At 47.2% G+C, this 12,985-nt stretch overlaps 1 protein-coding gene across 2 annotated transcripts in view; it reads left to right on the top strand.

Moving 5' to 3' along the window:
- The window catches only part of PTPN7 (protein tyrosine phosphatase, non-receptor type 7), a 23,678-nt gene extending 11,759 nt beyond the window's left edge, over nucleotides 1-11,919 (top strand). Inside the window, exons 6-10 of one of the 2 annotated variants that reach the window (XM_019546372.1) lie at nucleotides 3,692-3,829; nucleotides 5,093-5,203; nucleotides 6,311-6,468; nucleotides 8,524-8,637; nucleotides 11,271-11,919. In XM_019546372.1, coding sequence (XP_019401917.1) covers nucleotides 3,692-3,829; nucleotides 5,093-5,203; nucleotides 6,311-6,468; nucleotides 8,524-8,637; nucleotides 11,271-11,364 — 615 coding nt within the window. In that variant the 3' untranslated portion in view covers nucleotides 11,365-11,919. The remainder of the gene's footprint in view (nucleotides 1-3,691; nucleotides 3,830-5,092; nucleotides 5,204-6,310; nucleotides 6,469-8,523; nucleotides 8,638-11,270) is intronic. The other variant, XM_019546373.1, reaches the window with a different exon arrangement.
- Nucleotides 11,920-12,985: the final 1,066 nt, after the last annotated feature.

Raw genomic sequence — 12,985 nt, forward strand, 5'->3', positions numbered from 1 at the left:
CCAGCTGACTTCCTGCCCTTTGGGCAGGGGGCTGGACTCGATGATCTCCTGAGGTCCCTTCCAGCCCTAATGTCTATGAAATCTATGAATACAACAAACTTTATTTGTTGAGCAGGAGGCAACCTGTGCAGACTTTGTCTGTAAATGACTAACTACCCAACTGAGGGACCATTCCCCAACTAATCACTCCCTCCGTCTTCTTGGTGAAGGAGCATCTTTAAATTACAACTTCTATCTCCACACACATCTCTGTGATTATGTCCCCACAGCAGCCAGTGCCAGGGCTGCACCCCTGGCAGCAGGAGGCAGTGTTTGCCAGCTGGCAGGAGCTGGGAGCCAGGGCTCTGCTGTGGAAGCCAGGAGCTTCCTGCCCTCTGAGCACACAGCGCATCACAGTGCCCAGCATGGGGACCTGCTTGGAGGGCATTGTGGGAAGAAGCCCTGGTGCAAACCTCACTCCCTAACTACCTTGTCAGTAGCATGCTCTGGTGGTGAGAGGCAGAATTGCATCTTTCTGGCTCCATTTGAACTTTTGAAAATATTTGCGCCAACATTTGCAAATGCAAACAAAGCCCAGGGATTGTGTTGACATGGCGAATAGGAGTACTCTGTCATTCCTGTTGACATGTACCAGGCTAAGTTAATTTGGGGCAGACAGAGAGAGAGAGAGAGGCTGTCAAGGAATCTAAGAACAGGCTGCTTGCTTAGGTCAAGCAGATGCTCACTCTAGACAGGGTATTTCATGGCCTTAGGTCACAGGTGAGTATGAACAGAGGCCATGAAGTGAGAGGTAGAGTGACAAGAGACTACAATAAGACCACTAATGTGTCCCTGCTTCACAGTTTTTGGTAATACTCATTGGGATTTGCTGTCCTTGTGTGAAGCAGATATGTAAACTAAGGCATAGTGAGGTGCCCAAGGGTTATACAACAGGCCAGTGCTAGAGCCAAGCTTTGGATGTAGGAGTCCTGGCTCCCAGTCCTGGGCTCAGACCACCAGTAGATGGCACAAGCATGGCCTCAGTGCAAGTCTTCATGGGACAGTCTGACTGTTTTTCCCAAATGCAGGAGAGCAGGGTTCATGGGCTTATTTCAGCACATGACCCAGTATAGCATTTTCCCCATGTGAAAACACAGCGCATCGCAGAACACCATTATCATGCATCACATTATCACCATTATCAGACTGTGAGAGCATGGGGTGCACACATACACATACACACACACTGCATTTTTGACCAAACACATGCACACACTCACGCTACCCTTGGGCATGCACAAGCATACATTCATGCCCTTAGATAAACGTGCATGCGTTGCACACGCTGTCTTTGTGTACATACATTCAAATTCTCATGCATGTGCACACCTACATTTTACTGTGCTTACAGTCATATACATTCATATACATACATACTGCCCTTATGGGTGCACATACACATGCACACACATACACATTGCTTTTGTACACACATTTACACACATGCCTGCACCATTATGTACACACGTTCACACACATACACGTGTTACTGTTGTGTTTCCATATTCATATGCATACATGCTGCCTATATGCACACATACACCAGCGCACACACACTACAATTTTGTATGTGCACTCATACAAGTTTGCATGTGCATTGCTCTTGTCATGGAGTCATAGAGAAGTAGAGCTGAACAGGACCTCCAAAAATCATTTAGTCCGACTTCCTGCCAAGATCATCCCATACAACCTCAACGATCGTAACCATCCCATACAAACATAATCTAAACTCTGCATAAGACTACCATCAACCCATGTGCATGCCTGTATACACAAACCCTCTCTGGCTACACACACATTCACATATAGCAGCACACCCTTTGCACTTGTCTACACACAGTATTTCCATGGCTTGGTTCTGTGTTCCATAAACTCCTCTATACAGAATCTGAGATTATGTCAATATGTAAAACTTGCTGTAATGCTTCAGGGAATTGGCAAATGTGTCTGGTAGCTGAATATTTGGCAGGCCATAATCTATTTTAAAGATCTCTGCAACACATTTGATGACACATCAGCCTCCACAGAGAAAAGACACTATTTCTAGATAAGGCTTTACTGGGAAAACTCTGCCAAAATAGTGGCTGGAGCTAAGAACCCACCCAGCCTGTCTTGCTGTGGCCTTTGTTACACGTCCAGCCTCTCTGGGATAGTTCCAGTCACACAGACCCTAATCTATACCTCCACTTACAGATGTGAGTGGCAGAAGGCAGGGGTATCACCCTGAGAGGATTCAAGGAGTGACAGCTTCTCTTTCACAAGATGCATTCCCCTTAGGTGGGAGTGCTGGATACCTACAGCTGCAGTTTCATAGATTTCATAGACATTAGGGCTGGAAGGGACCGCAAAGATCATCAAGCCCAGCTCCCTGGTCCAGGGGCAGAAAGTCAGCTAGGGTCAAAGGATCCCAGCAAGATAAACATCCAAGTGGTTCTTGAATGAGTCCAGACCAGGTGCCTGCACCGCTTCTGGAGGGAGTCTATTCCAGGTCTTGGGGGCTCGGACCACAGAGAAATTTTTTCTTATGTCCAGCCTAAAACAGTCTTGGAGGAGTTTATGATGGTTGGTCCTTGTTTTTCCTTGGGGCGCTCTGGTGAACAGACGTTCTCCCAGATCCTGATGTACAGCCCTTATGTACTGTTAAGCAGCCACTAGGTCCCCCCTGAGCCTGCACTTTTCCACGCTGAAGAGTCCCATGGCTCTTAGCCTCTCTTCATAAGCCCTGCTCTCTTGCCCTCTGATCATGCGCACGGCTCTCCTCTGGACTCTCTCAAGCTTCTCAATATCCTTCTTCAATTGTGGAGCCCAGAACTGGATGTGGTACTCCAGCTGCGGCCTCACCAAGGCTGAGGACAGCGGGAGGACAACATCCTGAGATTTACCTGAGAAGTATCTATGGTTGCAAGCCAGAGTTTGGGTTGCTTTACCAGCTGCAACATCGCATTGGTGGCTCATGTTCATCTTGTGGTCAGTCATGACCCCCAAGTCTCTTTCAGCAGTGGTGCTAGCAGGTGTAGCAATTAAGTCATGTAGGAGCTGTGGGTGCTTGGCATCTTTGAAAATTAGGCCCAGGTTATATAAAGTAGGATCCTTTAAGCTCACTGTGGCCACTATCAGTAGTGCAAGACTATTACATGCTTGGTGCCCTGTGATCTGGCCTAGGGTCCCCAGCTCTATGCCACAGTGCAGAGCTAGTCTGTTGACTCACCCTGGCAGCCAGACTTGGGTGTCGTTAGTTCCAGCTCAGGTTTATAAAATGTTGGAAACTTTTCTAAGATAAATGGAAGGGGATGGAGAAGGACTCTTAGGGAGACCTAACACAGTCAGATGATGGATAACTTGTCCTAAAATACTCCAAGGAGATGGGAGTCAGCTGTGAACAGTCCTTATTGTATGTGTGGGAACCTAACCACTCACATGGATAGATACAACAAGCAGAGGCCATTGTCTTTCTTAGGATCATAGAAAAGCAGGGCTGGAAGGATTGGACAAGGTCTAGTCCAGTCCTTGCACAAAGCAAGATCAACACAGGCTGCTGTGGCTGATGGGTAAGGAGACATGAGGTTTCCAGATGTCACCAGTGGGTGACCTGCTCATGGTGGTTCCTTCTCATGCGGCCTCATCTAACTGCCTCCCACCCTTCTGGTTCCAGGGCTACGCGGGACGTGAGAGAGAGTACATTGCCACGCAGGGGCCGATGCTTAACACAGTGGTTGACTTCTGGGAGATGGTGTGGCAGGAAGGCGTGCCACTTATTGTCATGATCACCAAGCTGAAGGAAGACAAAGAGGTGCTGAACAGAGCCTGCACACCTGCTCCATGTTGCTGGGGAAAGACCTGGCATTCGGCCACAGCCTGGAGCAGGGAGCTATGGTTAATACTGACCTGGAAGACCAGGCACAGAAGGGGCACAAGACAGACCTGCTCTGCAGTCAGAGATTCCTAACCCAAGGCTCTGGGCATCTGCTTGACTGCACCAGCTCTGCACGGAAATAGCAGCTAGGGCATGTGGGAGGCAGAGCTCCTCCTGACTTACACCAGAATGAGAGAGGGAAGAATCTGCGTATAGCTTGAGGCACGCTTCTTGGCCCTGCCTCCAGGCAACATTGGGGGAGTGGCGCTCTAGAAAGCTTGTGTGGTTCTTCTCAGGCAAACCTGCCCCATCGCTGTCCCTGGTCACTAGGATTTCTACCCATGGGCTATTCAGGAACCTGTTTTGCTGATGTGCTAATAGGATAAGGGGAATTAGGGCAGCTACATGGAGCAGAGCCAGCAGCAATCAGCTGCTTCATTCCCCGGGCACCAAACAGCTCTGCTCTGGGATATGAGCTCTGAGCCAGCATGGCAGATACAGGCAGGGGGCCAGAGCCCAGGCTGAAGGCAGCTGGCCCTATGAATGCTGACATAGGGGGGTATGATCAGGTGGCCTGGTTCAGTGCAATCTCTTCCTGTCCTGACTGGTTCTGCTGGCTCCAGCATCTTGGCCTAGGTCCAGCACAACCAACCTGGAGGATTTCCAGCCATTAAATTCATTTCCCTCCCGGCCCCAAGCCTGTCCATCCCCTTGTTCCCTCCCCCTGCTGCTGCCTTTCAGCCAAGCAACAGTCTCTGCACTAGCCCCACATCTCTCCCAGCCTCCCATTGATTGCTCCCAGGTGCTGGCAGGAGGTGGAAGGGCCTGATTGCAGCTACCTGCAGCATGTGACACCTCTGGGGCAAGACGGGCATGCAGCAGATGTTGGAAGGACAGAGGACGCGCCTGCAATGTCTTAGGCACTCAGCCACACCTAAACCCAGTGACCTGCCCCTAGACCATCCCCTCTCTGACAACCCCCATCAAACCCTTCTGGCCAGTTCCCTGGCTTCCCCTGACCCTCCACATCATTTGCAGTGGATCCCTTTCCCAGTGTGGGTGCAGGGGGAGGTCTAGGAGGTTGGGACAACCTGACTATCAGTGCAGGTACGCCCTGAGAGCAACATGCTGGCCACCATCAGCCCCTAGGCAGGTACCTTCTGCAGCCTCCTCACCACCAGTCCCCGCTTCTGCTTTCAGAAATGCGTCCACTACTGGCCCGAGAAAGAAGCAACCTATGGCCCCTTCACCATCCATGTCCGAGGGGTGAGCGAGCGCACAGAGTACGTGGTCCGGAACCTCTCGATTCAGGTGGGCCAGAGCCCTGTCCTGCGGTGCTGGGAGTGGGGGGAGCTGTGGACTCAGGCCGTGGGGCTTCTCAAAAGGATGAGATTTAATGCATAAGGGGGGGGGCAGGTTGTCTTCTAGGAGGAAGGTCAGAGGTCAGGGTTCCCACTTCTGTGGGTGCCTATACACGGCTGTTCTGATGCACTGTAATTACAATGCGTCGGAGCAGACTTGATTAATTGAGTCTACCGGACTGTGGTAATCACTGCACTCCAGCAGCCTCTAGCATCTTGTGTATCAGCAACCCCACACTTAAAATGATGGTAGGGATGCTTTATCTAAAGCTCATTCAACTATTTTTAAATAAAGGGCTCCTGCTGCCATTTTTAAGTGCAGGGATACTGATACACAAGACTTCTCTGGGTGCTTTAATTAGAGCGGTTCTTAGAGCTGCTGTAATTAAAGCAGCCTCTCCCCTGTCCCGGAGCATGTGTATAAACGCCCTGTCATTAAGGGTCTCTCTGCTCCCGGTTGGGGATGGTTTCCTTGTGCAACACTCTTCCTTGACCTCAAATCCTGTTCCAGCACCATCCCTTTCCCAACAAAGGACAGGTCCTGCTCCAGACAGGCTCTGTACCCACCACTGCCCTTGAGCATCATAGTACAGTCTAGAGGGCCTCGCTAAGGTGCCTGGAGCTGGTGTTAGTGTGGAATCAGTGGAATGAGTCTGGATTTACACCAGTGTAAGGGAGAGCAAAATTTAGGCCCTGGTATCTTGGAGTTGAATCTCACTTGGGAAGTGCAGATCCTGGCATAGCTGAGTGACAGGGGAGGGGACAGGGCATGTTTTTGCTGAGCTGAGCATCTTAGGACAGACCTGTCTCCATGCACTGCTGGTGATGCCTTCATTAGCCCCAACTGCCAGTGCTGTCGTGGTCAGTCTGGGCTAGCATTCATCCCTGCAGGGGTTCAGTCTTGGCTGCATGACAGTCATGCTTGGTGCCCTGGGGTGGGAAGGCAGCATCCTGTCAGGGAGGGCAGTGCTCACATTGTGTCTGGACAGTGCTCTGTGTGGGTGCTCATGAACCTCTGTTTCCCCCCTCCCCTCACCCCTTTCTCATGGTTGGGAAGCTCAAAGATGAATGTCGCCACGTCAAGCACATCTCCTTCCCCTCCTGGCCAGACCAGCAGACCCCCGAGTCTGCCAAGCCCCTGCTGCACTTGGTGTCAGAGGTAGAAGAGATCCAGAAGGCTGCATCCCCCCCGGGGCCCATCGTTGTCCACTGCAGGTAGGAGCCTCTCCCACACCCTAGTGTGGAAGGAAGCTTTTGAAGTCAGCTTCTGTCTGACCAGAAAGCAGATGGGCTGGTGAGGGTGGGAGGGAGGCTTTGGCCTCCCACTGACCCACTTGAGGTAGGTGACTAGTGGAACAAAGCCAGCTGTACTGTTGCTTTCTTCCCTTAGGGCTAATATTGCTGATTTATAACCACAGAATTTGGCCTATATTTTGTATCTTGCCTAATTCCCAAAGTCACGTTGCTTCCACCATTTCCCTTTGCCTGTACAGAATGGGAGGAAGCCCTGGGGCCAGTATCATAAACCTGGAAAGCAAAATTCACATGAACTCCTGAGCTGGCCAGTTTTGATGGGGGAATCACTGTAGACTGAAGCAGTGTAGCCATTTCAGTGCAGTGCTCAGTTTGGGGTAACAAGCTGTGTCAAAATGCAGAATGGGCAGAGTGCCACACTAACCCAGCTCAACTGTTTCAGCATTCAGCTAGCTTGGGTCCCTACATGGCACTGGTTTGTGCCATGTAGACATCCCACTGAGAGGTAATAGTGCAGAGCCAGCATCCCACATTCACTGTCTGTCTATCTTAGAGCAAGAGCTGGGTGGGACTCTGTTCTGCACTCTTAACCCCGGACTCCAGCTGATCAGCCTCATAGTAGGACAGTGGATGAAACCACGTACACATGTGCTAAATCTGAATGCAGTGTGTACAGGGCAGTGGCTGGGGCTTAAAGCTGTTTTCCACATGGATCCCATGTAGGGAGACAACCTTCTTGCAGTCTTTAAACCTGTTTGCTGACTCACCACATACGTACCATGTGAATCTTGTACTGGTGGGATGTGTTCCCACTTCCCTTTAAAATGAGGTCCTCTCATTACCAGCAGAAAGCAGATGCATTGACAATACAAGCCACCTCCTTCCAGAGCTGTTACCTCCACACAGGAGTCCATTCTCTCTGGACAATTCACCCCTTGGCCTACAAATGAGGCAGGATGGTTCAGTTCTGGGTGTCTTCCTGGGATTTACAAGATTTAGGTTCATGCTTTGCTGCCAATTCTGTGTATTTGTATGACCTTGACTTAGGTCATGTGTATGACCTTGACATTACTTAGGTCCTCTGTGCTTCAGTTCACCATCCATAAAATGGGAATAACGTTGCTCTACATGACAGTATCATAAGATTGTGGTACTCAGATCCAAAGGTACTGAGACCATGTAGACACTAACTGTGACTATACTGCAAGCACATTACCAGCATAGGAATCATGGTAGCCCATACCAGGGAGGAGCTCCTAGTGTTCAAACAGCTATTCTGACAAAACAGTAAGAGCTGGTGGTGAAAGTACAGCTTTCAGATATAAATTCGCCTACACTAGAGGTTCTGTCAGCCCTGCTGGGTTGCTCAGGGATTGCATCACATTGGGCATGTCTACACATACATTTATGCTGGCTTAAATTTACTGCACAGGAAGCAAGAATAGTCTGGCATCTACACGTGCAGGCATTAAAGCACATAAATGCTGTGTGTTACTGCGCAGTAAAGAGTCTATATGTGTGTTACTGCACAGTAACTAATCAGGCATAAATTTGATACCTGCACGATGCAGATATCAAATTTATGCTCATATCAGCATGTCACCATATTTACTGCACAGTATGGGTGTGCACGTGTAGATGCGCACTGGTACTGTGCAGTGATTTTGGTTACTGTGCAGCAAATGTACGCATGTAGACTTATCCATTATGTTCTTGACTGACAGAGTTCTGCTAACAGGAGTCTGCAGCAAAGACCTAACCTGAAAATGATCAATAGGTGGCTGAAATTGGGCCAAAGGGGCCCGTTTGTGGGTAGATAGCTGCAGTGCCCATTTGGAACCAAACTGAAGCAGCCAACTAGGCAACAGATGTGACCAGTCTGCCCTTCTTCCCAAACTGGGCTGGCAGTGAGCTGAAACCTGGAAGCAAACAGTTTTGTGTCCCATCCTCAAATGAGCCAGTGCCCCTCGCTATCAGCCTAGCTGTGGTTTAATGGGCCTTTTGGGTTCCATTCAGTGCAGGGATTGGCCGGACAGGCTGCTTTATTGCTACCAGGATTGGATGTCAACAGCTGAAGGACAAAGGAGAAGTGGATATCCTGGGAATAGTGTGCCAGCTACGCATAGATAGGTATGTATTAAGAGACAATAAAGGTTCATGGCCATATTGGGATACTAAAGAGGAACAATACAGAGCTGGGAGGAAATGCTTTGTGGTTCCAAGCTAAATCTACGGGCACTGACAGATGTACAGCTCCCCTCTGTAACTCATGGTGCTTCACAAAAAGTGCCATGAGTTACAGCAACCCCCAACAATCAACAGACATTGACTAATGGATTGGGAGGGGGAGGGGTCGAGCTCCAATTTGAAGCCAATCCATGGCAGAGCTGCCTGTCTGCAGCCTCTCTCCCCTAGCTCCCCTGCCCCTCCCCAGCTCCAGTGCTGTCTGTAGGATGTGAGGGGGAGAAAGGAAAGGAGGGAGCTTCAGTCTGGGGTTTACCCAGCTCGTGCTGCAGGGAGAGGGAGCAGGTGGATTGGAGCACCCCACCTCAGATGGGGAGGGAAGCAAGAGCTAGGCTGACAGCACTGCTGGCTCAGCAGTCTGTCAGAGAGGTATGGAAGGATCCAGGGTAGTGCAGGATAAAGGCTTTAGACTGAATCTTTTTAGGGATTTTGGTAAAAATGCTGACTTAGAAACACCAAAACATTTTGTAATTTTATGCGAGAGGCAAGGATTTTTGGAGAGAGATCTTCTATTGGAACAACCGCATGGTTGGAAGATATTTAATCAAGCTTTCAGGCACATGGTCACCTTCTTCAGATTTTCTCAGACCTGGGGAAGGGGACTTGTACCTGAAGGGTTATCTAAATCTCCCCCAAATATGCAGTTAGTCCAGTAAAATATATCACCTACAAAAATCCTTACTTCCCACTTGCTTCCTAGACCATCATGGGTTCAAAAGAAAAACATTAAAAAAACTCTGAAAAATATCTTGCCATTTCATGTAAATGGTTTCAAAGCAAAATACTCCAAGTATAGAGTCAAAACTCATTCTTGTTTGAAATTCCTTTAAATATTTTTTATGTCCATTAAAGTAGATGGCCAAATTTGCAGAAGAGCTAAGCAGGTTGAGTGGCGAGCTGTCCTGAAAACCTAGTACCAGGTGTGAGGTCCTGAATCCATGAATATCTGGCCAAAATTGTGTCCTGCATCAAGCAAGATGCTCCACTATAGTTTCTGACCTGCTTTGAGCTGAAAATTGGTCACCAAAGAGTCTTTTCTGCTCATCTGGAGCTTTCAGGTACAAGGAGATAGGAGAACTTATCTCCTTTTCCATTGTTTCCAAAGCACCATTGCAGCAGAGGCTGTGAAAGAATCATTTGTGTTGTAGCTCCTAGTTATATGAATGAACTGGTTTATCCCCTCACAGTGGCTGTGTCTACACAAGACACTGACTGTGCAGTTGTTACTGTGCAGTCATTTAGTACTTGCACATACAAGTACTAAATGACTGTGCAGTAACTGGAGTTACTGTGCAGTAGCATTGCTGAACAGCTTTTAGGTGATGCTGACTGTGCAGGAGCTCATTAGTACTATGCAGTAGTGTTGCTTCACACTTCTTACCATGCAGTTCTACTATGTAGTAGTAATGAGCTCCTGCACAGTCAGCGTCTTGTGTAGACATGGCCAGTGACCCCTATGCTTGGAGGTACTTTCAATAGGTCCAGTTCTAGGAAACAAGTGTGTAAAACTATGAGAAGCTTTTGAGTACCCTTTACTGAGATCCAAGGAAGGGTACTGTGATACTCCAAATCTTGCTGAAATCTATCCCAACCATACAGTTAGGCCAATAAAAGATATCACTCACAAAAACTTTTGCCTCTCCTATATTTCTAGACCATCATGGCTACATTTTTTCAACAGTACTAAAATTATGAGCTTATTTTTCACAGGTAGTTAGTTATCTTAACAGACCATCTAAGCCCATAGCTGGACACCCAGCACTTAGGGTGTGTACAGAAGGTAGTTGCTTTTTTGCCATTTAAAGCACTTTATTGCCATGACTTAACAGAAGTGCACAGCTTTACAGCACTTTAAAATGTACTTTAAATTAACCCTTGTTAAAATTTGAAGCACTGTATTTTACAGCACCTTAGCAACCTATAGTGCTTTAAAAAACTTTTGTATACTGGTCAAATTCCTGACCAGTGGAGAAGTCCCAGGAGGCTGCAGAGCATCCCCTGCCTCCTAGTCTGGAAAGTGCAGGGAAGCTCAGAGCTCCCCTCTCCCCCCGCCAAACACTGCACTAGAGAGCTTTAACTTTATAGCGCTATAAAAAGTGCTCTAAATTACAACACTGTAAAACATGCACAGAGCACTTCTGTACACACTCTTAGTTGCTGAAATGAGGGATTTACTTGCTGAAGGAACAGTCTGAGAAATGTAGAGCCAGATTGTGTTTCCTACTTGTGTTTGTCCTCAACTGACTACTGACCTCAGGGGAGTTACTCCAGATCAGAACCAGGGGAAGCAAGAACAGAATCCGTTCCCTAATCTAGCCTATAATGACTTTCAAATCCCAATGCTGTTAGGGAATTCTAGTCAGTGAGGTTATAGCTCATGAGGTTACTCTCACTCTGGTTATTTGGAAATACAAGAGTGGGCTGGAATACCTCTGCAGAAGTGGCTTCTCCAAGGATTTAGAAGATAAGATTGGCTGCCCTTTGCTTAGACATCAGACTGACCTGTTTCTTTCTTACAGAGGAGGAATGATTCAGACCAGTGAGCAGTACCAGTTCCTCCATCATACACTGGCCCTGTATGCTTCGCAACTCCCTGAGACAACTGGCCCATAATCCTGGCCTGCAGCTAGGCTCCGAAGTCACCATCACACTCTGAGGTTACCAGCAGCAAACCCAATGGCAATAACAATAGGAGAAGAAAGCCATGGTTCTTTTCTGCTCACACCATGCCACTACGGCAGCATCATGAAAGGAACTTTATTTTCCATGATGAAAATGGCTGCAACCAAATCACCCTGAATCTGATTGCTTAATTTCCTAGCAGCATCTTGTAGCTGGTGTATTAAACTACAGCTGAAGATAAATGTCCAACAAACAATGATGCTGTAGGAGGTTGGCTTGGCAACAGGTTTGGACAAGGAAAGGGGACACTGGTGGATTTTGGAGGCACCTTTTGCAATGAGTATAAGGCAGATTTCACTGGCAGAAGTGAGCTTTTTGCTTTTTTAGCCCCAACTGTGCCAGCAAACGGCGCTAAGGTCCAGGATCTGTGGTGGGAGGTGATAGCATGGTTTGCATTTAAGCCATTCAAAAATATAAAACAAGTTAGACCTGGAACTGGTTAAATTGCATTGAAAATAAATGGAACCCTTTTTTCTGCTTTATGAATCATTTGTGAGGAAGCATTGCTTTTCAGGAACAAGTTATCTCTTTGGAACTGTCAGGATAGTTTATGGGAGCAAATTTCAGCAATAGGTTCTTTGTTGATGGTTCACTTTCACAATTAACTACTCAAGGTACATGGCTGGTTTCTTAAATGTCATTGTCTGTTCTCCTTCTTTGGGTTGGTATAAACTTTGTAAAGTCTTCAGGAATAATAAATTATTAGATAGATTTGGCTGAACAAGTCTGAACAATATTTTTTTCAGTTAAAATATGGTTCTTTTCCTAAATAGATTTTTTTATTCTGTTTTTGTAATAAAATCAGAAAATGCAGAATGCATTTTTAGTTTATCGCTGATCTCTCTCTCCCCTTTTCAGTGACAAAATAGAAGAGTAAAGAGGGGGAAAACTTGGAAAACAAAAGAAAAGACTTTGACAAAAATGTTCTAAGGTGGAAATGTGCTATAAAAATATGTATAGACAATTTAAAACAAACTGAAGACTGTGAAGACTGTGGAATGAAAGTGCCTTATGCCACTATTACAGCAGGTGCTTGGGGAACAGCTACCACTTCCAGAGCTACTCGAGCACTAACTGATTTTCATGAAAAACAGAATTTGGACTGAACAACATTTTTCACTACAAACATCCATTTTCCATGGGAAATTCCAGCTTTTCATCACATGGCATTGATCCTCAGCTCAGGCCTGTACAAAAGCAATCACAGAAATTGCTGAGGAAGAAATCATTTTCCCTTTCCTCAAAATGTTTGAGAGTTTAAAAAAAATGTCCCCATTCCAAATAAGGATAAAAAGGTGAAAAAACTCAAAAACTTCTGCAAACCAGAAATCTGAAAAATAGTTTGGTTCAGATCAGTCACAAAACATTTCAGTTGGTTCATGGCTAGTTGGAGGCCCTAATAATCTTTGATTCTTATGTCATTGGACCAGTTATATAGCTGACTTCTCTGCATCTAGGGAGAAGGAACCAGCAACACACCTATAGGCTGGGGAACACCCTTCTTGTTAACAAGGTGGCAGAAAAGGATCTTGGAGTCATTGCTGACTCCAGG

This window comes from Crocodylus porosus, unplaced genomic scaffold, assembly GCF_001723895.1.
Source record: "Crocodylus porosus isolate Cpor-Errol unplaced genomic scaffold, CroPor_comp1, whole genome shotgun sequence".
Classification (NCBI taxonomy): Eukaryota; Metazoa; Chordata; order Crocodylia; family Crocodylidae; genus Crocodylus; species Crocodylus porosus.